The sequence below is a fragment of the Rhinopithecus roxellana genome, chromosome 5 (genome assembly GCF_007565055.1).
Source record: "Rhinopithecus roxellana isolate Shanxi Qingling chromosome 5, ASM756505v1, whole genome shotgun sequence".
Taxonomy (NCBI): domain Eukaryota; kingdom Metazoa; phylum Chordata; class Mammalia; order Primates; family Cercopithecidae; genus Rhinopithecus; species Rhinopithecus roxellana.
The window spans coordinates 133,001,658-133,029,022 of NC_044553.1; the positions used below are offsets into that span (position 1 = coordinate 133,001,658).

Sequence of the window (27,365 nt, forward strand, 5' to 3'; positions counted from 1 at the left end):
TTCTCTTTTGAGCCCTGCCACAATTTATATTCATAAACTCTGCCCCTAGTAGATAGTGCTGTGTCTTGGAAGGCTCTAAATGAAGAAGAGTGCACTAGCTTATTGGGTTGCAGCTTGGAGTCCATGGAAGCTCATATGTTAATCTCAAGGAAATCAATTTCAACTCTTACCCTCTGAAAGGGATTTTGTATGAAACCATGCTCGAGTGTGTGTGTGCGTGTGGTGTCTTAAGACAGTAATATCTAAGTATACTAAGTATAAGTAATACTAAGTAATAGCTAAGATTAACTTGGGTGATCACTAAAACTCCAGAAGTGCTTTGCCACATTATAAGCAGGTTTGAAGCCTTGAAGCCTCTACATCTTTTTTTTTTTTTTTTTTTTTTGAGACGGAGTCTTGCTCTGTCATCCAGGCTGGAGTGCAGTGACACGATCTTGGCTCACTGCAAGCTCCACCTCCCAGGTTCATGCCATTCTCCTGCCTCAGCCTCCGGAGTAGCTGGGACTACAGGCACTCACCACCATACCCGGCTAATTTTTTGTATTTTTAGTAGAGACGGGGTTTCACCGTGTTAGCCAGGATGGTCTTGCTCTCTTGACCTCGTGGTCCGCCCGCCTTGGCCTCCCAAAGTGCTGGGATTAAAGGCGTGAGCCACCGTGCCTGGCCTGAAGCCTCTACACCTTCTATAAGAATCTCAAAAATTGTTAAAGACCATGAAAGCCTGTAATCCCAGCACTTTGGGAGGCCAAGGCGGGCGGATCATGAGGTCAAGATATGGAGACCATCCCGGCCAACACGGTGAAACCTCGTCTCTACTAAAAATACAGAAATTAGCTGGGCATGGTAGCACGCGCCTGTAGTCCCAGCTACTTGGGAGGCTGGGGCAGGAGAATCACTTGAACCCCAGTGGCGGAGGTTGCAGTGAGCCAAGACGAGATCACGCCACTGCACTCCAGCCTGGGCAGCTGAGCAAGACTCCGTCTCAAAAAAAAAAAAAAAAAAAAAAAGACTGTGAAAGAACTGAGTAGCTCTCTAAAAAAAACATTAACAGCAATGCTGGCAAGAAATTGCCACAGCCCCTGACTACTATTCTTGGATTCTTCAGCTGTGTCCACCAATGTTGTAAACATGGAAGTATTTAGTCATTCCACAAGTATTTATTGAGTACCTACAGAGTCCCAGGAACTCTGGTGTTCCAGGTGTTGTGTTTGGAGGATTCAGGAAAAGAGAGAGTCATCTCTTTCCACCTGCTGCTCTATGCAGCATGGGAGACAGACAGGTAAACAGGCCATAATAATACAATGCAATGTAGAGAGCCAGACACAGGGCTTTGAAAGCATAGAAAATTTATCTGTTAACTCTGCCAGAGGGGTTAGGAAGGAATTCAGAAGGAGATTCAAAGGATGACTAGGAGTCCCCAAATAGGAGGAGGGAACAACCCATGCAAATAGCTCAGTGAGGCTATGGCCAGTAGTGTGGTTTGACTAAAGCTCACAATCTGTGAGAATGTGGGGAGAGAATCAGAATATAATCAGAAGCCTGATGTCCAGGTGCCTGGTCAAGTTGAGGAGTTTGTACTTTATCCTCAGTGCAATATCCTTGTGCAATTCTCTTGCCTCAGCCTCCCGAGTAGCTGGGATTACAGGCATTCACTACCACACCCAGCTAATTTTTGTATTTTTAGTAGAGACGGGGTTTCACCATGTTGGCCAGGCAGGTCTCGAACTCCTGATCTCAAGTGATCCACCTGCCTCAGCCTCCCAAAGTGCTGGGATTACAGGTGTGAGCCACCGCACCAGGCTCAGAAGGATCTTTGACACAGATACAAAGGATAATGGGCTAGAGAAAGCGAGAGTGGAGGCTTAGAACTGCTTAGGGAGCTTTTCAAATAATTCAGGTGAAAGCTACTGAGGAGTCGCTTGTGAGTGGCAGCAGGGCAGAGGTGTTTTCTCTATTTCTAGTTAGGACTTTGGCTCATCCTTCCAGAATTCTAGTGGCAGTGCTTTCAGGGTTCAGGTGAGTGAAGGCACTTTAAAGGTCCTGATGGAGTTTGAGGCAACATAGTGAGATCCCGTCTCAATTTATATTAAAACATAAATTAATTAGAAAAATAAAGGTCCTGAGGGCCAGGCAAAATGCTTCCGATAAAGAAACCATCATGAACAGGCACCAAGTGGTTAATTTTTTCATTCGTACATTTATGTGTTACTAATTCAGCCAGAGGTTTAAAGAACATCTTTTTTTATTAGGAAGTGAGCCTTAAAGGTGAATACTCATGCTATGTGCTTTCACTTCAAGTCAGCGGGAAGAATGGCACACTTAGAGTGGGGAGGTCACCTTGGCATGGTGGCACCTGTAGTCCCAGCTACTCCAGAGGCTGAGGCAGAGGGATCGCTTGAGCCCAGGGTGTCAAGGCTCCAGTGAACTATGACCTGGTTTCTTTAAAAAAAAAAAAAAAAAAAAAAAAAAAAAGCTGGGAGTTTATATTCTAGGGATAGGGTGACAAACGAACAACTTCCAAAATGCACAAGATGTATGGGGAACAATTAGTTTGGCTGGAATTTGCGTAGGGGGAAAATCAGAAGCTGTTGAGAAGTAAGGCTATAGTTGGTGAAGATATGCGGCTCGTAAAAAGGCAATGGGAGCCCTTTAGAAATTCCTGGGATTCTGTTTCTTTGACTCGGGGTTAGGAAGACAGGGAAGTAACAAGTGCTTTTTTGTTTCTTTGTTTTTTTTAATAGTTAAGGAACCTGATGCTGGAGGTGGGGGGCAATGTCATCTGCCCGAGGCCACACAAGTGTAAGATCAGGCATGCATGTCTGACAAGGTTTCAATTCAAAGTCCGTGCCTCTCCTTCGCTCTCTTCCCAAGGTACAGAGGAGGAAAGGCGCGGTGCCATTGGGTCCCGAAAGAGAAGGGCGCCAAGCTCAGAGCCAGTTCTGTGGAAGGGTAGGGGGAGGCCTGACTCCGGGGGCAATCTGGTGGCGGGACAGTCGTAGACACCTTCAGGAGAACCATCTCAGGCTGACAGGCAGTGCAGAGGGTCCCGAGAGCGCCTTAGGGTTGCCTGCTCCAGAGAGCAGGACTCCTGGGCTGCAGCGCGGGCAACTGGGCGCAGCCGTGCGTCCACCCCCTGCCAGTGGTTCGCTCCGAACACCCCTCGTCGGGCAGCGGGTACTGCGGCCCGCCCCACTTCCGGTTGTTGCCGGGCCCTATATCCGGTGTCCGCCCGCCCTCGGCTCCGCCGCCGCGATGCTGTCGCGGTCCCGCTGTGTGTCCCGGGCGTTCAGCCGCTCGCTTTCTGCCTTCCAGAAGGTACGGTCTGGCCGAGCCGGGGCCCCGACGGGTGAGGAGTCTGTTGGCGGGCGGACAGAAGGCCTGGAAGGCAGGGGCGCGGCGCGGCGCGCCGGCCAGACCGGGCACCAAGGGCACTGGGACGCGGAGGCCGCGCGGGCTGGGCGGCCCGGGGCCGTGGTTACCCTCGGGACCGTTTTGCGGAGCCCAGCGGCCCCCTGCCTTCTCCAGGCAGCCCGCGGGGAACGTTTCCTGCTGTACCCCACCCTCCGCTCTGGAGCTGGGGAGCCGCGCCCGTCCAGTTACTCGACTCAGAGTTAGGGAGGAGGCGCGGCGGAGTCCTCTGGCGGGATTCGGCGCCCGTCTTCTCTTGCTCTGCTAAAATCAGTGGGTATTAGTGAGTCCCATTGGGAAGTTGAGATAGTTTGGCAGGCCCAGCGTGTTGATTGGAACTGCCAGCACGGTGTGTTGCATTCACCTTCGGAGTTACGAGATTCACCTGTCACCACCACTGGTACAGCTTTGAGCGTGTACTTCAAAGAAAAAGCTGGGTGTTTTTTTTTTTGTTTTTTGTTTTTTTTTTCATCTTGGGTGACGTCGATAATGTCTTCTTTCTCAACAGGGGAACTGCCCTCTAGGGAGACGTTCCCTGCCTGGTAAGTTCTGCCCTTGCCGTCACCTAAAATGCTCTGCTCCTGGACAGAGCAGTTTGTGAGGAACTCGGGAGTGCCTGTGTTTGTCGTAATACGTAAAGACAGTTCGGTTCAGAGAGTAGTGAGACACAATGCTACATAATCATGAGCTATCGTTTATTCATTTAGCTCGTAGTTGTTGAGTTTCTATTGTGTCAGGCACTGTGCTAGACACTAGGGATACAGGAGTGGATACAGAAGTGTACAGTTCTTGCCCTCGTGGAGCTCCTTGGCTAGTTGGATAGTGTCAGTTGCTAAACAAGCGAACAAAGGCAAATTTTTGTGACTGCTGAGAAGGAAACGTGTGAGGGTGGACAGAAGAGCCCAGAAATTTCTGAGGAGGTGACTTAAAAGTTATGGCCATGGCCGGGCGCGGTGGCTCACGCCTGTAGTACCAGCACTCTGGGAGGCCGAGGCGGGCGGATCACGAGGTCAGGAGATCGAGACATCTTGGCTTACACGGTGAAACCCTCTCTCTACTAAAAAACACAAAAAATTAGCCGGGCATGGTGGCGGGCGCCTGTAGTCCCAGCTCCTCGGGAGGCTGAGGCAGGAGAATGGTGTGAACCCCGAGGGGCGGAGCTTGCAGTGAGCCGAGATCGCACCATTGCGCTCCAGCCTGGGCAACAGAGCGATACTCTGTCTTAAAAAAAAAAAGTTGGCCGGGCGCGGCGGCTCAAGCCTGTAATCCCAGCACTTTGGGAGGCCGAGACGAGCGGATCACGAGGTCAGGAGATCGAGACCATCCTGGCTAATACGGTGAAACCCCGTCTCTACTAAAAAAATACAAAAAACTAGCCGGGCGAGGTGGCGTGCGCCTGTAGTCCCAGCTACTCCGGAGGCTGAGGCAGGAGAATGGCGTGAACCCGGGAGGCGGAGCTTGCAGTGAGCTGAGATCTGGCCACTGCACTACAGCCTGGGCGGCAGAGCGAGACTCCGTCTCAAAAAAAAAAAAAAAAAAAAAAAGTTATGGCCAGCAGGATGTGACGGAGCTAACCCAGTGAAATCCAGGAGAAAGAGAATGGCATGTACAAAGACCCTGAGGAAGCAAAGAGGTTGGCAGAACTTAAGAACTGGAAAAAAGGTGATTTGGCCAGAGTATTTTGGTTAACGGAGAGAGTGGCATGAGATAGAAGATGGTATAGAGACTTGAAGGAGTTTAGATTTTATCCCAATAGCTAAAAAAAAAAAAAAAAAAAAAAAAAAAGTGTCATCCATAGCTTATTTTCTGTTATATGCCTAGCCTAAGTATTTGTTGAATGAGTTGATCTTGTGGGCTTTCTTTGTGCCAAGCATTTATATGACTGCTTTCTGTGGATTTTTTAATCATCACAAAACAGTAAAAAGTATTTTTTCTATTTTACAAGTGCATAACCCAAGACGAGAGCTTAAAAGCCTTGGCCATGGTCACACACCCAGCTGTTGATCCAGCCAGGTCTACCTGACCCAGCCTGAACTCTTAACCCACCGTGCTTTCATTTACTCATGGACTCAACAGATCATTTATTGAGTGTTTACTATATGCCAGCCACTGTTCTAGGTAACAGGGATACAGATGGACTCTAGCCTCGAGATTTTATGGGCTAGCTGGAGAGAGAGAGCAAGTATACAGTTATGCTCCGACAAGGGCATAATTAAATTGTAGTTACTACCAGAGAGGAATAAAGGGTGTGATGAGAGGGTGGGATGATGTAGCCCAGCTTGGGAGGGTTGGAAATGTCAGTAAAGGCTTCCCTGAAGAAGTGACATTTAACTGAGACCTGAGTATAAAAGAGCTAAGAAAATGTATTCCAGGCAAAGAGAATTGCTTGTGCAAAGGTTTTCAGACAGGAAAGGCTTGACCAGTGATAGACATGGGAAGAAATCTGTCTGGCAGGAAAGATAGAGTGGGCTGGACGGTACAGGATCATGTAAAGTGTGTGGACTTTGTCCTGAGTTATGAGAACATAAGGCACCTAGCACAATATCAGCTTGTAGTGGACTCTCAATAACAAATACATTTTTCGCCGGGCGCGGTGGCTCAAGCCTGTAATCCCAGCACTTTGGGAGGCCGAGGCAGGCGGATCACGAGGTCAGGAGATCGAGACCATCCTGGCTAACACGGTGAAACCCTGTCTCTACTAAAAAATATAAAAAACTAGCCGGGCGAGGTGGCGGGCGCCCGTAGTCCCGGCTACTCGGGAGGCTGGGGCAGGAGAATGGCATAAACCCAGGAGGCAGAGCTTGCAGTGAGCTGAGATCCGGCCACTGCACTCCAGCCTGGGCAACACAGCGAGACTCCGTCTCAAAAAATATATATATATATGTGTGTGTGTGTGTATATATATATATATATTTTTTTTTCAAGTGGGAACCCTGAACAATCTCAGTGAACATTTTCTCCACTTTATAGGTGGGCAGGACAATGGAAAGCACCTTGCACTTGGGGATTTGCATTTAGGCTCAGGGATTCACCTTGGGCTAGTCCCTTAACCTCCAGAAGCCCTACTTATATGAAATGGGAATAATGGCAGATGGTCGTTCCACTTCAGAGAGTTGTGAGACTGGAAAATCAAAGTAAGGTCATTATGGGAAAGCTTTTTATAAACCCTAAAGTGCTGTACAAATGAAATGTGCTGTAGGATGAACTCTGAATTAGACTCCAGGTTCCCAAAATCAGTGTGGGGCACCAGCTATTCTAGTTCAAGAACATACTATGCTTAAAATTTGCACTGCGTAGTCATTGGCTGCTGGACATAGAGGTGACTGGCTTACCTGTGTTGGGTTATTTGTGAGGAAGTGGGCATAAGAGAGAGCTAGCTCTCATTTGGTGTCTCTTGAGCCTAGGATTCAGAAAGAATTGTTAATCTGAAAGAAAAAAGATAGAAAGAATTCAGAAGAGGCAGCTGTAGTTAATAGTCATCAGTTGGGGACATGCAGTTAACTATGATAAGGACAGCTGGTGGGCAGAAAGCGGCTTTTACGTTGTTGAGAGTGACCAGGGCGGAAGACTTCAGAATGGCATGGGAAGTCAATACACTGAAAGATGGGGACATGATTCTCTCAGTCCTAGGAGAAGCTGGAGACCCTGAACCTAAAGTAGCCAAATCTTTACTACTAGGGTTCGGGTGATAAGATTTCCAACCCAGTCTTTCCAAACCCGTACCAAATATCCTCCTTGCTTCTCAAATTGGGTTATGTATAGTCATAGTATAAGCCATCCCCTGTCTTTCTCAGGCTTCAGTTGTATTTGAAGACTTGGCAAGTAGAGACATTTTATTATGAAAACATACAGGAATAATGAAAAGTTCTGACTTTTTAAGGAAAATGAGATTATATAATTACTTTGGGCTGTGCCATCAAATTTTTTTCTCTTTCCTCCCCAACCAAACACATTCCCACTCAATCTCACATACCCAGTTGCTCTCTGCCACTAAGGCTACTTTGGAAAAGTTTGAGAAGCAGGACTCTATGATAAAGATTATATCTGTTGCCGTTGATCCTACTCTGTCTCAGGGTTGGGGGTGAACAGACCTCTTTTCCATTCCCAGCATGTATCCTTTTTGAGATAAGAGTTGTTGGTTAAGAGTTATTTTGTTTCTTGCAGGGGTCTCCTTATGCCAGGGACCAGGTTACCCTAACAGCAGGAAGGTTGTGTAAGTATCATTGGGGAGTACAGACATGTGGCCACGGGTTATTTATTAAGACATAAAGTTCTAAATTTGACCATCTGAATTCTTCACTGGCCTCCAGACCTAGAAATTGAGGTGATTATGTTGAGTCCTTAGACTAACCTCGATGTTCACTTTTCCCATGTGATGTTCCTTGAACATCAGCTCCATGTCAGGTGTTGAACTAGGAGTGTGCCCGCTCTCCACAGGTGTTTAGATTGTAATGAAAGTTAAGTTGGAACCCTCTTTCTATGGGATATAGAAGGGTGCTCCTAGATAATCTATTTGAATGTAAGTGCAGCTGAAAGGCTCGAGGTTACATTTATTGTGGAGATTGAGAGCATCCTCTCAGTAGCATTTTTTAAAAACAGTAAAAGCTTAAAACTGGTTGAGTCCTGGGACTGACTAGTTTGGAGGGAATGCTGTTACTGCATAATGCAGAGTTTGGAGAAAGGCCACCCTTGTGTGTTTCAGATTAACTTCTGCGTATGAATGTTGCTTAAATGCTGCTTTGCATTCCAAATGTTTTCGTGGTGATGCTAAGAGAATGCTCTCTACTTACCTGTTCAACAGCTGTCAGGTTGCTTTCTCTACAGGGAGAATCCTCAAAGTGAAGGGGTCAGCGGATGAGCTTCTTACTATACATCACAATGAGGGTTTTTGTTGTTGTTGTTTGTTTTGAGACAGGATCTTGCTCTGCCACTTTGGCTGGAGTGCAGTAGCCTGATCTTGGCTCACTGCATCCTCAGCCTCCTGGGCTCAAGAGATCCTTTCACCTCAGCCTCCTGAGTAGCTGAGACTACAGGCACGTGCCACCATGCCCGGCTGATTTTTGTATGTTTTGTAGAGATGGGATTGTTTCGCCATGATAACCGGGCTGGTGTCAAACTCCTGGGCTCAAGCAATCCATCCACTTGCTTTAGCCTCCCAAAGTGGAGGATACAGGCATGAGCTGCGGTGCCTGGCTGGTTTTTTTAAATTGAGTAAATGTTGCACTCAGTACTAGAAATATGAATTCCTGTGTTATTTTGGTGGACAATTTGATAGTTATAAGTCTTTGAATGTGTGTACCTTTTTTTCTCTCTCTCTTTTTTTTTTTTTTTTTTTTTTTTTTGAGACGGAGTCTTGCTCTATCGCCCAGGCTGGAGAGCAGTGGTGCGATCTCGGCTCACTGCAGCCTCTGCCTCTTGGATTCCAGCAATTCTGCCTCAGCCTCTTGGGTAGCTGGGATTACAGGCGCACGCCACCACACCTGGCTAATTTTTGTATTTTTACTAGAGACGGGGTTTCACCATGTTGGCCAGGCCGGTCTTTAACTCCTGACATCAGGTGATCCGCCCACCTCAGCCTCCCAAAGTGCTGGGATTACAGGTGTGAGCCATGGCCTGGCCTGTGTGTACCTTTTCGTCTAGCAATTCCATCTCTAGGAATCTATACTAAAGAACTGGTATAACCAGATTTATCTCAAAATGGCAAAGAGCAAGGGATTGGCTAAACTGTAGCACGTTCACATGTTCACACTATGAAAAGTGGGAAAAAGCAGGTTACAAAATGATTTCATTTTCTACTGTGTGGTATGATCCCATTGTAAGTATTCTTTTTGCTATTTCTAATATTCTGCAGTGAACATCTAGTTATTTAGATATTCAAAATGTATTACTCATCTGCAATTAAATGAAAATTGGGACAATCATGAATCTCTACCATAAATACACTAAATATTTGAAAGTAAATAATGAGGAAAAAGTGAACTGTGTGTGGGATCACCCCAATCATGTCACCCTATTCCAGTATCTTTGTGTGTGTTGTGCCTTTTCTGTGAATAAGGTACCCACTTTATTTAAGAAATCTTTTATTGTAAAACAATTTTTGGTTTTATGTTTTTACTTAATAGTATTATATTTACATGGTTAAAAATTCAAAAAGTAAAAAGGGTGTCCATGAGAAGACTTTTTTATCCTTGTTCTCTAGCCCCCCGAATGCCTCTTGGTAGTGGTGGCCACTGCTCTGGGTTCCTGGATGACTTGCAGAGCAGTCTCTGCACTTGCATGTTACCTGTTAGTTCTTGCCTGTAGGCATGTACTTTACATGGTTACAAACTATATGTAGAACATTTTGTATTCTGTAGTTTTTAAATATCTTCATTTTTTTCTTGGTTATACATAGATCTTACAGTTATTTTGACGTTATGAAAGTAAAAATACCTAAAGGCAACTTAAATCTATTTTACTTTTCTATTATAAAAATGCTTGTTGTAGAATATTCAAACAATCCTGAAGTGTAAAAAGTGAAAGTCCCCATCAATCCAAATCTTTCTCCCAAATGGTGTAAGTGTGCAACACATAACCAGAGATACCATGTATGTCTACATCTCTCACTCCTCAGAGGTAACCACTGTTAATGGCTTTGTGCATACAGGGTGAGTTCATTCTCCAGTTTCTGTTATTTACTGTAAAGGCCATATTAGTAAATGCCTTGGTCTTTGAGGTTCGTTTTGAATGAGTCCAGAATGTATTGATGTGCTGCTTTCTAGCAAGAGAACCGAGTAGGAGATACCATATGGAGTTTGTGTGTGGTTTTTTTGTTTTTGGGTTTTTTGTTGTTTTTTTTTTTTTTGGCATAACACCTTGTTTTACTCCCAAGATAGCCTTGTTAATCTTGCTGCCTTATCTGATCTGAATCTGTTATCTTGAAGGCAGAAATTCCATTATACCTTGCACAATGGCTTGTACCCTGGGCAAGCCATATATCTATCCTGGATTTAGTTAAGAAAGAGACCTGGCTGGACATGGTGACTCACTCTTGTAATCCCAGTGCTTTGGGCAGGATCTTGGAGACCCATCTGGGCAATGAAGTCCATAGTCTACAAAGAGTAATTTAAAAAAATTAGCTGGGTGACATGTGCCTGTAGTCCCAGTTACTTGGGAGGCAGAGGTGGGAGGATCCCTTAAGTCCAGGAGTTCGAGGTTACAGTGAACTATTATCATGCCACTGCACTCTAGCTTGGGTGACAGAGCAAGTCTTAAAAAAACAAAACACCAAATCAAGATTCTAAGTCCTTTTGGTCTACAAAGGACCAAGGTGCTTATTTTTTCTTTAAAGAACCAAATGTAAGTCTGTTTTGTGAGAGCTGGCATTGCATTGCAACACAGGGGCCTGGGCATACTTGGGGAGCTCACTGTCTAAGGTACCTGGGTCATTAGGCTCTACTTCAGACCTGCTGAGTCAGAATCCCTGGGGGAGAGGCCTAGACATGTGAACTTTGAAAAAGTTCCTCCCCAAAGTGACACTGATGGACACCCCTGGTCAAGAGTCACTGTTTAAGGGAAAGGTGACCCATGGGGCCTTAACTAAAGTGTGAGTGGTTCACCTGCTAAAGGAGTTAACGTCCGTTTCTTTTGTAGCATTAACAACAACAGTGTCTTCAGTGTTCGCTTCTTCAGAACTACAGCTGTATGCAGTAAGTACCTGCCTTCTTGGGAATGGAATTTTATGGGAAAAGCAACAATTTATTGAGTTTAATTAAAGAAAAATAATGAAAAATGAACTACTTGTGATTTTCTTTTTTGCATTTTTCCTAGAGGATGACTTGGTTACAGTCAAAACCCCAGCATTTGCAGAGTCTGTCACAGAGGGAGATGTCAGGTGGGAGAAAGGTGAGATTTAGTTCTTTTTTTCTCTCTTTTTTCTCTCTCTTTTTTTTTTTTTTTTTTTTTTTTTTTTTTGGAGACAGAGTCTCACTCTGTTCCCAGCCTGGAGTGCAGTGGTATGATCTCGGCTCACTGCAGCCTCCACCTCCCAGGTTCAAGTGATTCTCTTGCCTCAGCCTCCCGAGTAGCTGGGATTACGGGTGCCCACCACCACGCATGGCCAAGTTTTTTGTATTTTTAGTAGAGATGGGGTTTCACCATGTTGGTCAGGCTGGTCTCAAACTCCTGACCTCAGGTGATCTGCCCGCCTTGGCCTGCCACAAAGTGTTGGCGTGAGCCACTGTGCCTGGCTCCTCTCACTTCTTAAGTTTAAGTGCTTTCTAAAATTCTCCCCTCCCCCAAGGATAGTTGTAGAATTTATAGCTCTGCCCTTTTCTTTACATACGTACTTTCTGCTGGCCCTGTAGGAAAGGGTTCTTGTAACATACTGGAGGCTCCCGGCTAACAGGTAGACTTTGATTGTCTTTTCAGCTGTTGGAGACACCGTTGCAGAAGATGAAGTGGTTTGTGAGATTGAAACTGACAAGGTAGGCTTATCTTATATTACCAGTTTTTCATGGGCTTCCCTTAGTTAACCTAATGAAAGAAACAGGGACTTAACTTGTTTAGAGATAATTTTTAACTGGCTCTAACCTCAGTTGTAAAATTATTGGATTCGTTCAATTAAAAAAAAAAACTTTTTACATTTAACTTCCTTTTTTTTTTTTTTCTGAGACAGAGTCTTGCTCTGTTGCCCAGACTGGAGTGCAGTGGCCTGATTTCAGCTCACTGCAACCTCCACCTCCCGGGTTCAAGCGATTCTCCTGCCTCAGCCTCCCTAGTAGCTGGGATTATAGGCGCATGCCACCACACCCAGCTAATTTTTGTACTTTTTGTAGAGACAGGGTTTCGCCAGGCTGGTCTCAAACTCCTCACCTCAGGTGATCTGCCTGCCTCTGCCTCCCAAAGTGTTGGGATTACAGGTGTGAGCCACCGCGCCTGACCTGCATTTAACTTTCAATTGTTTGCTGTGTGTGTACTATGTACTTCATTTAGTAGCTTTAGTCTTGTAGTGTGTGGTGAGGGGGTGAGGAGGGTAAGTAAGCTGTTTCCAGTTTTTCCTGTATCACTTGGAAACCTATTAACTGAATATTGCCTGAATGTTTCTGAGAAAGGACAGAAAGAGTGAATCTTCACAATAGCGTTGACTTGTCATCACCCTTGCTCTGAAATTGTGGCCTTAGGTGTTTGTGTGCAGGGCCTTATATATTGTGTGGCAACTCTTGTGACTCATTGGAGGTTTTTGTTGTTGTTGTTTTGAGATGGCGTTTCGCTCTGTCACCCAGGCTGGAGTACAATGGCGCGATATTGGCTTCACCTGCCAGGTTCAAGCGATTTTTCCTGCCTCAGCCTCCCAAGTAGCTGGGATTATATTTTTGTAATTTTTAGTAGAGATGGGGTTTCACCATGTTGGCCAGGCTGGTCTTGAACTCCTGACCTCAAGTGATCCACCTGCCTTAGCCTCCCAGTGTACTGGGACTACAGGCATGAACCACCATGCCCGGCTTCATTGGAGATTCTATACAGCTAATTTTCTAATGCTGGATAAACATTTGGACTTTCTCCATCTGTCTTCCTCTTCCAGACATCTGTGCAGGTTCCATCACCAGCAAATGGCGTGATTGAAGCTCTTTTGGTACCTGATGGGGGAAAAGTCGAAGGAGGCACTCCACTTTTCACACTCAGGAAAACTGGTGGTAAAGAAGTTCTCCTGGTGGTCAAGGTCTCCAGTGTTCCCTCTTGGGATTGGGACTGAGCATAATGTGCTAATTCCCTGATATGTCAAAGACTCTATCATTCCAGCTGCCCTTAGTTGAGGGAATAAGGGGTAAATTTATATATAGTGTGAACTTTAAATGTCAAATTCTAGAAGAAAAGTTTATTTTTAAAAAAATAAACCTTATACTCTGTTCTTTCCATGGGTGTTTCTTAGCAGGAGCTGAGAAACTGAACCTTTTCTTATAGATATACAGATTGAGCATACCTAATCTGAAAACTCAAAATCTGAAATGCTCCAAAACTGAAAATCCAAAATCTGAAATGCTTCAGAACTTTTTGAGCGCTGACGTAATGCTCAAAGGAAATGCTCGTTGTCTATTTTTTTTTTTTTTTTTTTTTTTTTTTTTTTTTTGAGACGGAGTCTCGCTCTGTCGCCCAGGCTGGAGTGCAGTGGCCGGATCTCAGCTCACTACAAGCTCCGCCTCCCGGGTTCACGCCATTCTCCTGCCTCAGCCTCCCGAGTAGCTGGGACTACAGGCGCCCGCCATCTCGCCCGGCTAATTTTTTGTATTTTTTTTAGTAGAGACGGGGTTTCACCGTGTTAGCCAGGATGGTCTCGATCTCCTGACCTTGTGATCCGCCCGTCTCGGCCTCCCAAAGTGCTGGGATTACAGGCTTGAGCCACCGCGCCCGGCCTGCTCGTTGTCTATTATGGGGAATTCAGTGTTGTTTCTTTTCACATCTATTCTCTCATATCTCTAGGAAGGGTTGGTATTTCTTTTGGGAAGAAATGAGAAACAAAATACTTTGTACTAGACCTGATAGGATTAGAGATTAATAACTGTTTATCTGACTCTTAGTGAAATTTCATAACCACTAAAAACTCTATTTCTTTTTCCTAAGCGAGAATCATACTCGTAGACCAACGAGTCACAAATGTCTATTTCTTTTTCATTGTTACACTAATAAGGCAGATCGACCACATGATTGAGGTTAATCAGGCAAGACCAGAAGCTCAGAGTAGAAACCATATATGGTAGAAGGCTAGGAAATAAGGGTAGTCCTCCTGTTGCAGAAGTTTGTCTTAGCACTATCCCTGGATGTAATGTCCAGATGGGAGAAAAATAGAAACAAACATTTCATTTAAAGTTGTGAGATTATTACTTGTCCTCAGTGATTTATGCGTCATCCTGGATGAAGCACTTTCTTAAGCCTAAGTTAGCCCTCGATGAATTTTTATTTTTTATTTTTTTTTATTTATTATTTTTTTTGAGATGGAGTCTTGCTCTGTTGCCCAGGCAGGAGTGCAGTGGCCTGATCTTGACTCACTGCAACCTCTGCCTCCAGAGTTCAAGTGATTCTCTTGCCTCAGCCTGCTGAGTAGCTGGGACTACAGGTGCGTGCCACCACGTCCAGCTAATTTTTGTATTAGTAGGGACGGGGTTTCACCATGTTGGCCAGGATGGTTTTGATCTGTTGACCTCGTGATCCGCCTGCCTTGGCCTCCCAAACTGCTGGGATTACAGACATGAGCAACTGCACCCAGCCTATTTTTTAGTAGTAGTCTTGCATATATAATGTTAGAATAGAGGATGGAGAATATCAGTAATTAGAAATACGTTTAGGTATGCATTTCAATATTTTAAATTGCCTAGACTTTTTTTTTCTCTTGGAAGTTTACATTTTCTTGGGCTTGGTAGGTGCTTTGAAAGTACTTGCTGAATTTATTCAGTAGAAACCTGTGAAATCGAGAAGGGAGCTAAATTGAGCCAGTTATCTGATGGACATTTAGGGACCCTGAGGAATAGCGAATAGTGCCTTATGTCATTGTGTGTGTGTCTCATAGTGCCTTGCATATTGCAGATACCCAGTAGACATTTGTTACTTGATTGGAGCTAGAGTTTTTGCCACTAAATTTGGCTTAGTAGCTGTGATTTGATTGCTTTCCATTTCAGATAGTGCCAGTGGCATCTACTTTTCTTGTTTTTCAGCTGCTCCTGCTAAGGCCAAACCGGCCGAAGCTCCTGCTGCTGCAGCCCCAAAGGCAGAACCTACAGCAGCACCAGTTCCTCCCCCTGCAGCACCCATACCCACTCAGATGCCACCAGTGCCCTCACCCTCACAACCTCCTTCTAGCAAACCTGGTAGGCTTCCAACTCCCACGTGTCATGTGGGAGAACATCTCGTCTAATATGTTCCCTCACAGGGTAAACTCTAAGACTAATCATGGTTCTGAACAGGCCAGGTTGACTGCTTTGTAGAAAGAATTCTAGACTTTGTATCCGAAGTTCTGTTTTGCATCTCAGCTTTCTGTTACTAGCTGTGTGTCTTTAGGCTAGTCACTTAATTTATCTGAACAGATTGTTCATCTGTGAAGTTGGAGTGATACTAATACACCTCAGAATATCTTGAAGGTTAAGTAACAGTACATATGAAAGCACTGGCACAAACTTAGTAGATGTTTCCTTTTTTGTCTGATGCCACTTTATCCTCTCTTCATTTTCAGTGTCTGCAGTGAAACCCACTGCTGCCCCACCACTAGCTGAGCCAGGAGCTGGCAAAGGTCTGCGTTCAGAACATCGGGTAAGCCTCTGCGGACCACTTCCAGGAAAAAGGCAGGGGGAAGTGTTGAGATTAGTGGAGTATGGGTGTGGTGGTGCCTACCTTTGAATGGCTGGCAACTCATTCCCTCAACCTTGACAAAGGGAGTTTAGGATATAACTTCTTCATAGTCACATCACCATCGAATGATAGGACTAGAACCCGAGGTCTTCTGAATGCTTGTTCAGTGGCTTTCCTGCTATATTATGCTACCATTGAAAGCCTTGGGTAAGTTAAATATTTGTAGGGGATGGTAGCTTAGTAACTCACCCCCTTCCTCCCACGATGTCACACACTTCGAGAGGTGGTTTAGTGAGCTCTATTCCTATACTTCCGGGATACGTAGCTGTAGCTAAGGGATAATACTCAGTAGCAATAGCTGTCAGGTGCAGACATAAAACCTCAAGGAAGTATGGTCAAGAGTGTGGTTCCTCTGCCTGAGAATACTTCCTAAAAATATGATAGCCTCAAAAGTTTGTTGCTTATGAGGTTCCGTTCCACAAATAGCTATTGTCATGCAAGTCTTTAGCAATAGAAAGTGCCCTTTTTCTTATGATTCTTATGTTGGCTAGACTACACTACATTCTTTCATAAATTGGTTTTGGTTTTTAAATCACCGTTTCTGAGCCTTCATTCTTGGTCAAGCTTCAGGCACATCTGAGTGAGTAGTTTTGGCCTGTGTTTGCATGTTTTTGCTTGGAGGAGAAAGGGCCACCACAGGAAAGGGAAGCCTAGAGCTCTTGTTTTACTTAGATACTATAGCCCTTGGCCATCCACTCGTGGCAAGCCATGTTCTTTCTGACTACATGGGGAATGCTTGACCCAGAGAGATCAGATTGTCAATGCTTGTTCCACTCTCGCTTTCAGGAGAAAATGAACAGGATGCGGCAGCGCATCGCTCAGCGTCTGAAGGAGGCCCAGAATACATGTGCAATGCTGACAACTTTTAACGAGATTGACATGAGGTAGTGTCTCTAGCCCCTCTTATCCCCTAAGCCCTTTTTTGTTAGAGAACACTTGAACTTGCCCCTGTCCTTATCTCCTTATCTAGTGCTGATTCTAAAACTAACTTGTCAGGGAAGAGGTATCTCTTTGCTTTGTTTATTGTTTTTTTTGTTGTTGTTTTGTTTTTTGAGACGGAGTCTCGCTGTCTCCCAGGCTAGAGTGCAGTGGGGCGATCTTGTCTCACTGCAAGCTCCACCTCCCAGGTTCACGCCATTGTCTGGGTTCACACCATTGTCCTGCCTCAGCCTCCTGAGTAGCTGGGACTACAGGCGCCCGCCACCACGCCCGGCTAATTTTTTATATTTTTTTATATATTTTATATATTTTTAGTAGAGACAGGATTTCACCATGTTAGCCAGGATAGTCTCGATCTCCTAACCTCGTGATCCACCCGCCTTGGCCTCCCAAAGTGCTGGGATTACAGTTGTGAGCCACTGCGCCCGGCCTGTTTATTGTTAACTTTCACAGAGCAACCCACTGGCTTCTTCTCTAATTGGCTTTCCTGATACTATGCCTGCCTTCTCCATGATCTTAACCTTAGCCTTGGCTAGGTGTAGTGGCTCACACCTATAATCCTGGCACTTTGGGAGGGCAAGGCAGGCAGATTGCTTGAGTCCAGGAGTTCAAGACCAGCTGGGTAACAAGGTGAAACCCCACCTCGACAAAAAATACAAAAATTAGCCAGGTGTGGTGGTGCACACCTGTAGCCCCAGCTACTTGGGAGGCTGAGATGGGAGGATCATTTGAGCCCAGGAGGTTGAGGGTACAGTGGGCTGAGATCATGCCACTGCACCCCAGCCTGGGTGACAGACTGAGGCCCTGTCTCAAGAAAAACCCAACAACTTAGCATTTTAGACTTTTAAACCTGAATCTTGTGATTTCTGATAAATGAGAGTAGTCATAGTTGTACACACTGACTAGTGTCAGGTTGCCAAACAGAGATGGGACAACCAGGCCAACGTGGTTTATGCAAAGGTCTCCCACTCGGGGTGGAGAAGCCTTGACAGCATGCCAAGAGCCCGGGCACCACACCCTACTTCTTTCACACAGGGGTTGCTCCTTACATGTTTTCCTAAGTGATTCAGAATTGGGTAGATGAAAAGGCAAAGATAGGCTAGGCTTGTCTTTCATTTTACCCAGTTTTGATAGTGAAATGGAAAACAAGTTGTGTTTTTAAATAACCTTAGAATGTTAACCAAAGGTACTAATTCACTGGGTATGCCAATTTCTATAGTGAGCTAATTGTTGACTCACCTGTTTTCTTCAAGATTTTGATGTGTTCAGGTATCAGCACTGTCAGGAAGAGAAATTTGACAAACATGTTTTGAGTGTGTACTGTATACAGAGTACTGTACTGTGGAATTCAGTGGGGTTATAGACTGGGCGCCATGGCTCGTGCCTGTAATCCCAGAGCTCTGGGAGGGCAAGGAAGGAGGATCGCTTGAGCTTAGGAGTTGGAAACCAGCCTGGGCAACATAGCGAGACTGTCTCTACATAAAATTTTAAAATTAGCCAAGTGAGGGCTGGGTGCAGTGGCTCGCACTTGTAATCCCAACACTTTGGGAGGCTAAGGTGGTTGGATCACATGAGGCCAGGCCAGGAGTTCGAGACCAGCCTGGCCAACATGGTGAAACTCTGCCTCTAGTAAAAATACAGAAATTACCCAGGCATGGTGGCACATGCCTATAATCCCAGCTAATGGGAAGGCTGAGGCACGAGAATTGCTTGAACCCAGGAGGAGGTTGCAGTGGCAGAGATTGTGCCACTGCACTCCAACCTGGGCAACAGAAGAGACTAGCTCAAAAAAAAAAAAAAAAATTAGGTATGGTGGTGTGGACTTGGGAGGCTCAAGTGATCCTCCTGCCTCAGCCTCCCAAATGACTGGGACCACTGGGAACACAGGCGTGTGCCACCAGGCTTGGCCAATGTTTTTAGTTTTTGTAGAGACAAGATCTTGCTATGTTGCCCAGGCTGGTCTCCTGAACTTCTAGGGTCAGGCCATCCTCCTGCCTTGGTCTCCCACTGGGATTATTGGCATGAGCCACCATGCCTGGCCAGAAAAGAATTTTTAAACAGGTCTTCAAGAATGGCTAGCATTTTGTCAGCCTTGTGGAGAAAGGTCATTCCAGACGATGTTAACAGTGTAGACCATGAGATGGGAAAGTAGAAGACACATTTGAGAAATTGTCAAAAATAATTTCTGTTGTGAGGATTATGTATAGCAAAGAATGGTAAAGAAGGTTGGATCCTTATTTTAGAATGTTTTGAATGCCAGGGTAGGAGTTTATATTTAAGTCAGGAAGCAAATCAAGTCTCAGGTCATCTCTTTGTTTCTTTTTGTCCTGAGGGTTTAGTCTTCAAATCTACTTTTCATTAGAGAAATTTGCTTTTCTTTGGAAAGAGTTTGAAAAATAGGGAGAAGGGAGTATTTTCTTGATAGTGTGCTGTGGCATTGTTTAGAGTAGGGCTCTGTGACCTGTTTTACTAGATGTCATCCATTCTATTGGGAAACTTTCTGAAGAGACTGGATGACATTCAAGCCAAAGATTTCTCTCTCGTTCATAGGATGTAGGGGAAGGACCTTGACTAATGAATCACAAAGGCTGCAGCTTATGTTTCAGTGCATTAGGGCCAAATTGTACACAAATTGAATTGGACTTTGAAATTCTACCCGATTTCTTAAGACAAAACATGTAAATATTTGTGGCCCTGAAAGATGCAGTTGGCCCAACAGCTTTGATTGGAAAGTAAGCATACATAATAGCTGGATCTCCTTTCAGCAGCTAATCAAGGTGTCACTTAACAATGGCTTGCAGTCTTGCTGCAGCCTAATTTGGTTTAGATCGAGTGCCCTTTGGGTCTTCTGCTGATCAGCTAACCCATAAGGGACCTTTCTGAGACCTTCTCCCTTCCCCTATTGTCCCAGCCTTTGCCTCCAAGGGCAGAGCTCTGAAATAGAAACTACTTAATGACCAGACAATAACGTTTGGGCAGGTTTGAGAGCAGAGATGTTTATCACATCTCTTTCCCTCTTCTGCAGCTCTTGTGTCTTGGGAACCAGTAATGTGTTTAGGGTGGTAATCCTAGCACTAAATAAGGTTAGAATCAGGAAAACAAGCATTTTAAACCCAATCAGTCCCCCTTGGAAAAACTTCCTTTTTCAAAAACAAAAGATTTGAAGGGGGCTGTTAAAATTGTACCACATCTTACCTTTCATGCTAATGTCTAATTAGGCCATTAGAGGGAGAAAGGGAGAACTGAGCATTTGGCCCTGAGATAAAGTTAAATTCAATTTTCATCGTAGAACTGCATTATTGCATTCCAATAAATACTGAGGTTTCTGCAGCAAAGTGATGGGAAAGCCATTTCCCACTAACTCTGCAATGTGTCTTTGAAAAAAACCAGTCCCAAAAGAATAAAGCCTGTTCATGTTGTAAAGGCTTTTCAGAAGACTTGCCGCTTCATCTGAAGGGGAGCAGCCTAAACCACAGGTGGCCACTTTTCTAAATACCAAGAAATCACAGCCATTAAACTAATCTTAAGGGCAAGAGCTATGTCTTAATTAGCTTTGTATCTTGGTGCCTGGCCCTGACCCTCACATGTAGTAGGTGTTAGTGCCTGTTTGAAAGAATAAGTGGATGGAACTGCTAACTCTGGAAAGATGAAGAATGAATATGACTTTCCATGAGTCTGAAAGAACACTGGGTTATACCCTTCCGTGCATAGCCATGACTGCTTTTTCCCACATGGAGCCTCATGTACCCGTGAAGTGTTTATTTTAGTCTCCACTAATCAAGAGATAGGAGGAGTATCACATGGGAGTTACACTCAGATTTGGTGGGGTTTTTTTTTTGTATTCTAACAATAAATAAAAAGAATATTGCTTATTTTGTAGATTTTGTTTATACTTTAAAACATTTTTTTTTTTCAAGATGGATAGCTCAGTTATTCAGGGGAAGGATGTTGGTGTGCTGTGTGATCTCTTGTTCATATGATGTGTCACTGAAATCTGACTTCTAGACCATGAAGGAGCCCTGTAAAGAGCTCAACCCACCTTAAAGACAGATTGGGCCTGATTCCTTTATATTTCTTTGTAAAAGAACAGAGTTACTGGCCGGGCGCGGTGGCTCAAGCCTGTAATCCCAGCACTTTGGGAGGCCGAGACGGGCGGATCACGAGGTCAGGAGATCGAAACCATCCTGGCTAACACAGTGAAACCCCGTCTCTACTAAAAATACAAAAAACTAGCCGGGCGAGGTGGCGGCGCCTGTAGTCCCAGCTACTCGGGAGGCTGAGGCAGGAGAATGGCGTGAACCTGGGAGGCGGAGCTTGCAGTGAGCTGAGATCTGGCCACTGCACTCCAGCCTAGGTGACAGAGCAAGACTCCGTCTCAAAAAAAAAAAAAAAAAAAAAAAAGAACAGAGTTACTGTGTTAACCTCAGGTAGACTATTTCAAAACTTGAACTAAGGTAATGGTCCAGAGTGAGGGAAAAGCTCTCACCTGATTGTGTATATGGAGTGAGAAACCTGTGTGAAAGTCAAAATACAGGCTTTGTGGTCAGTTTGTTTTGTAATGTTTTCACAGTAACATCCAGGAGATGAGGGCTCGGCACAAAGAGGCGTTTTTGAAGAAACATAACCTCAAACTAGGCTTCATGTCGGCATTTGTGAAGGCCTCAGCCTTTGCCTTGCAGGAACAGCCTGTTGTAAATGCAGGTGAGTTGCTTGTGGCCGGAATTGGAGAGGTCCTGGGAGGTAGGTGTATGAGCACAGACCTGCTCCCACATGCAGAGGATCAACAGACCAAGGCTTTTTATTTGCTACCTATAGAAATATGAGTATCTTCCCCAGGGATTTATTGGTTCACTTCCTTGAAGCAGCATCATGATTACTTTCTCCCCACCAGCTGGGCAGGACAGTTTCTCTTCCCAGCGTACTGCTTGGCAGCTGCTCAGGCAGCAGGCAGTTCTGGGATAGCCCAGCTCTCCAGGCTGTCTCCTGTCAAGGTGGAAGCTCGTGTTCTGGCTTCCTCCCCTTCCCCAGCTCCACAGGCCCTGTTACCTTGGGGCCTGACTTCCACACTTGGTGTAGGCTCCTGGCTGACCTTCGATCTCAGGTCGATGGGCCTCACTGGGAGCTTGGGCTTGGCCTCTCTTTCATGGACTTGGTGCTCGTTTTCTTTCCTTTTTACTCACCTATGTCATTGTAGTGTGGACCTAACAAGCACTTTGCTTTCCTGTTGACACACTTCTCTGTTCCTTGGGAGATGGGAGAGGGGGCAGTGATACTTTTGCCATCCTCAGCAATGTCAGGGGCCCTAAAGGTCTAGAAGCAGAAGCCCTAGTCCCTCCTGTTGAATAGTGTGCTCTAAGGAGGTAGAAGGCCATCTTTGTTTTGCCCATATATATACCTTCTTGTTTTTCCCATTCTTCTTATGCCTCCCTGACTGATGCTGTCTTTTTCAGTGGGCCCCTTCTGCTTACCCACACATGTAGGCGGCTCTCAAAAGTTCTCGTGGCCTCTTTTTCACGTTACATGCAAGCTCCGCCTCCCGGGTTTACGCCATTCTCCTGCCTCAGCCTCCCGAGTAACTGGGACTACAGGCGCCCGCCACCTCGCCCGGCTAGTTTTTTGTATTTTTTTTTTAGTAGAGACGGGGTTTCACCGTGTTAGCCAGGATGCTCTCGATCTCCTGACCTCGTGATCCACCCGTCTCGGCCTCCCAAAGTGCTGGGATTACAGGCTTGAGCCACCGCGCCCGGCCTCCTCTGGATGTCTTATCTAACAATACAATGTGGACTTTCTGTGGAAATGATTCCCAAGCCTTTATTTTCCCCTTAGTGCTAGGTGTACATTTTCAGATGCTGGTTTGCCATCTCTCAAGGTAGCATATTTCAAAGCCAGATCACCCCGCTTACTCTTGGATCTCCCCCCTTCCTCTTGTTGAGAGTCGGAAGCAGAGAATGTGTAGCATCTCTGTACCCCTTTTCCTTTCCAAATTTGCCCTTTTTTGGAACATTTGTTAACCTTAGTCATTCTCTGCAAAGGGAGAGCTTGAATAGAGCTACTTAACGAGAATTTAGTGCATACCTATCCTATGTAAGCCAGTGTGTTGAGCCCTTCTTAGGGCTGCCAAAGAAATGGATGCTCCTCTGCCCAGGCTCAGTCAGGGGACTTGGGAGATACTACGCTTGGTTGGGATGGAGTAAGTGGAATGCCAGCTGCCTTGCATAATGCTATGGTGTTCATGGTGGTTGGTCCGCCCACACTGTATCAAGCTCTGCAGATTTTTACTCTGTTAATGCAGATATTACCTCATTAGCCTTGGCCTGCCTGGGGAGTTGTGTGTAACATGTATTTTCTCTCTCATAGTGATTGACGATACAACCAAAGAGGTGGTGTATAGGGATTATATTGACATCAGTGTTGCAGTGGCCACCCCACGGGTATGTTGGGGCAGGAGATGGGAACGCTGGTCTTAGACCCTCACCTTATCTGTGTGAAGAAGGAGATCACACAAGAGAAATCATTTCTTTAATTCTGTATTTTTAGGAAGGAGTTAGTAACTTTTTTTCTTTTAAACCATGCCACATTCTTTTATCTTAAGACTTTCTGTTAATCACATTGAGTAATGAAGGTATTCTAGGGAGGGGATACCACTGGTTGAATCAAGGGAGTTGTAACTATAAAAGGTAATGTTAATTTGCAACTGAAAACAGCTCTTCACCCTCTTCAGGGTCTGGTGGTTCCAGTCATCAGGAATGTGGAAGCTATGAATTATGCAGATATTGAACGGACCATCACTGAACTGGGAGAGAAGGTAAAGTAGAAAGATGTATACAAGCTACTGAGCAGGCGAGGGAAGAGAGCCTTCGGAAGGCTGGGCTCGCCAGCGAGCAGTGCTCATGGAACGTCAAGTGCATAGCCCCTGAGAAAAGCAGTGGCCCATGAGAGCTAAGTATTTTATCTATCTGGTGGAGTTCACCGCGCTCTGGTAACTGAAATCTCATCAGATGAGACCTGCTAGAAAAGATCTTCTTTGAAGTCTTCAGCTCTATGAAGTTGTGCCTTTTCTCTGGTGGAGCCCTGGTCATAGACACCTCAGCCGGACAACTGTCACACGGAAGCTGGCACTTGTGCCATCAGTCTCATGATACAAGCTTTCTGGACTTCCTTCGCTTTTTTTGTTTTTAGAGGCAGGGTCTCACTGTGTTGCCCAGGCTGGAGCAGAGTGGTCGCGTCATAGCTTACTGCAGCCTTGCACTCCTGGGCTCAAGCGATTCTCCTGCCTCAGCTTCCTGAGTAGCTGGGACTACAGGTGTGCACCACCACGCCTAGCTAATAAAGTTTTTTGTAGAGGTGGGGTCTCACTATGTTGCCCAGGTTGACCTTGAACTGGCCTCAAGCAGTCCTCCTGCGTCAGCCTCCCAAAGTGCTGGGATTATGGACTGACTTTAGATGAAGGAAGCTGGGTTGGCTTAATATTTCAATTACGAAATCTGTTTTTAGGCCCGAAAGAATGAACTTGCCATTGAAGATATGGATGGCGGTACCTTCACCATTAGCAATGGAGGCGTTTTTGGCTCGCTCTTTGGAACACCCATTATTAACCCCCCTCAGTCTGCCATCCTGGGGATGCATGCCATCTTTGACAGGCCAGTGGCTGTAGGAGGCAAGGTAGGAACTCACTTCTAGGGTCCTAGTGGCTAGGTCTTGATGAAGGGGAAATCCAACTAAATGCTAATTGCAAAACATTAACTATAATTTCAGGCCTAAGTTCCATTTCTTAGTTTCTAATAGCTAAGGCACTGATTATCAAATTGTGGTCTGGATCAGCATCATCTGGGACCTTGTTAGAGATGCATATTCTTAGACCCCATCCCAGACTTAGGAAGTGCAGATGATCCTGATACATATTCAAGTTTGAGAACCACTGAGCTGAGAAGGCTTGTTTGCTTCTATGGAGTGGGAGATATAGTTGGAGACGTGGTCCCTTGCCCCTGGGAAACAGATGACATTTATGCATGTCAGTCTACGAGCTGGCAAGTTGTATGATAAAGCTTGGAAGTTTCCCGGGAGTTCAGAGAATTAAGTATTAAAGGGGCTTGAGCTGGCCCTTAGAAGATATGTTGATATCAAAAAGCTTTCTGGGAACTCCTGTGTTTAGAATCCTTTTGGGTTACTGAATCCTGTGTGAAACCAAAATCCGTAGCTCTTCCTGGAAAATGCCCACACACCCAACTACACATATAATTCCAGAATTTGTAGACCCCAGCTTAATTTTTTTTTTTTTTTTAATTCTAACCCCAGAGAAGCAAGTACAGGCAGCCAGAACTGAAGGGAAAACTTTCCTTGTAGGCAGCAGATGCATTAGAGGGCAGTGTATGTTTTTAAAAAATAAAAGACAGTTGTGAGAGGACAGTTTTCTTGGCAAACTTTGTTTCTGAGTGGGGAAGCTTTGCACTGAGGGTAAGGCCTGGTCTTTGAAAATACTGTAAATATGCAGAGGCAACATCAATAGGAAAGGCTCTGGAAATAGGAACTTTCTTATGGGCCGTGCTGAATCTCCTTCAGCAAGGCTGGCTGTGGCTTGCTGGGGACAAACCTATTGACCTTTCCTCTCTGTAGGTGGAGGTGCGGCCCATGATGTACGTGGCACTGACCTACGACCACCGGCTGATTGACGGCAGAGAGGCTGTGACTTTCCTCCGCAAAATCAAGGCAGCGGTAGAGGATCCCAGAGTCCTCCTCCTGGATCTTTAGGAGGAAGCCACACACCCTATAAATTGATCATGCAGGAACTGAAAATCAGTCTTCTCCCTGTCCCGTCATGGGTCCTGGGTTAGCCTGGTGACAGGCAGGCACATGCTGTTGGCCTCAAGCAAGGAAGCAGAGCACTATGTAACCAGCAGTCACAGGTCTTTTCTTGGTGTTCCTGCCAGGCTCTCTCCCTCTCTGCACCTGTCTCATACTCTCGAATATCGTAATTCCTTAGGCTTGAGAGAGAGAGCCTTAATGGATGCTCATCCATATTCCTGCCTTTCTTCCATCAACCCTCCGCAGAGATGATTTTGCTTCTCCCTAGTGCTGGTATACTATAGAGAAACCCCCGGGGACCATGTTATTAAGTTTGAAAGTTTGTTCTGCAGAGATGTTTAGGAGGTGCTGTGCCTCCCAAGCTCAGAGCAGCCTCTGTCCTGGCTGTGCACATTCTCCCTTGATTCCACTTGTGTGGAGGGATTGAACACAGGCAAAGAGGTGCTGCTTTGCTTCTTCAGTGGCACCTTCATTCTCCGTTGTCATTGACTTCAAGATGCCTCTTCTACCTCTTCCAGGAAGCACAGGCCAGGGGATCTGGGTGTGTGAGTGGGAGGAGAGGGCAGAGGTCCCCTGAGGTCACATGTTGTAATCACCATAGGAGAGCCCGGGCGGACGCTCTCCATCATAGGCTTACACCAGGAAGACTCGCCTTGGCACAATCTGACACAGATGGGGCTGTAGCAACCCTTTCCAAACCCTTTCCTGGTTGCTGGGCCTCATTCTAGCACCTTGTTCTTACTTAGAGCAGATTCTAGCACATCATGGCAGTGGGACCTAGCGTGGTCCCGAGGAAGGGCCGGAGCCTGGTAGAGACTAGGGAAGGGAGGTCTCCTCTAGACTGACTCAGATTGACTTGAGCTTTTCAATGACGTTGCTGTAAGCACATGGGCTGAGGAGGCAGTTCTTATTCCTTCCTGCGTTATAGTGGGGCCTTGTCTCTTCCTCTGCAGGACACAGATCTGGAGGACATGGACTGGGGTAGGAAACCACCCTGAGGGTGTTAGTACATAGTAGTGAAATGGATGAGGTCATTTCTACGGTGTGTTGCCCGTGGATCTGGGCACAATCATTGGAATTCCTTGGAGCATGGTTAAATGCGAGTGAAAGCTACTGGGATTCATGGCTTTGTATCCAACCGCATCCAGGCCTGAGACTGCTGACATTTGACACCAGGGCCAGTAGAGAGTGCCCTTTTGTATCTTGAGCCAAGAAGTGAGGCCTGGGGGTGGGGGAGGGGGGAAGGGGTGGGAGCCAATACTGAGTGCCTGCAGCATCTACTACTCTGTCTTCACTATTCAGAACTTGTAACTAAAGTATTTAAAGAAACTGATTTTAAATGCAAATTAAAGGGCAGATGTTCTCAAGCAGGGTTCCTGTATCTGTGTTCCTTTTGGCTACCGAGGTGGTACAAGTCCCCAGCACTGTTGCACTGACATCAATCACTGAAAACCACTTAAGGTCCTGTTGCTTATCTTGTGGAATCAGAAATCCCTTATGTGGAAGTTAACAATGTCCTAATTTGACAGAAGGTAGAATCCTGACTGCCAGCCAGGAAAGTGTTGCCAAAAAGAGTCAACCTCTGTAAAATATTTGAAGAGATTTATTCTGAGCCAAATGTGAGTGACTGATGGTCTGTGACACAACCTTTAGGAGATCCTGAGAACGTGTTCAAGGTGGTCTGGCTCCAACTTAGTTTTACACATTTAGTACATTTTAGTGAGACATGACACCAGTCAATACATGTAAGATGTACAGTGGTTTGGTCTTTAGAGGGAGGACAGCTCAAGGCCTAGGGGTGTTGTCATAGGCAGAATCAAAGATTTTCTGATTGGCAA

The 27,365-nt window shown here is 45.6% G+C and overlaps 1 protein-coding gene across 1 annotated transcript; it reads left to right on the plus strand.

The window, feature by feature from the left end:
• The first annotated feature begins 3,197 nt into the window (after window positions 1-3,197).
• Window positions 3,198-26,899, plus strand: DLST (dihydrolipoamide S-succinyltransferase). Its single transcript, XM_010382649.2, has 15 exons — window positions 3,198-3,315; window positions 3,917-3,950; window positions 7,573-7,621; window positions 11,041-11,096; window positions 11,218-11,292; window positions 11,818-11,873; window positions 12,971-13,082; window positions 15,096-15,248; window positions 15,611-15,687; window positions 16,573-16,670; window positions 21,296-21,426; window positions 23,083-23,156; window positions 23,447-23,530; window positions 24,220-24,387; window positions 25,339-26,899. The coding sequence occupies exons 1-15, from the start codon at window positions 3,253-3,255 to the stop codon at window positions 25,471-25,473; spliced, it is 1,365 nt and encodes a 454-aa protein (XP_010380951.1). The 5' UTR covers window positions 3,198-3,252; the 3' UTR covers window positions 25,474-26,899.
• The last annotated feature ends 466 nt before the right edge of the window (window positions 26,900-27,365 follow it).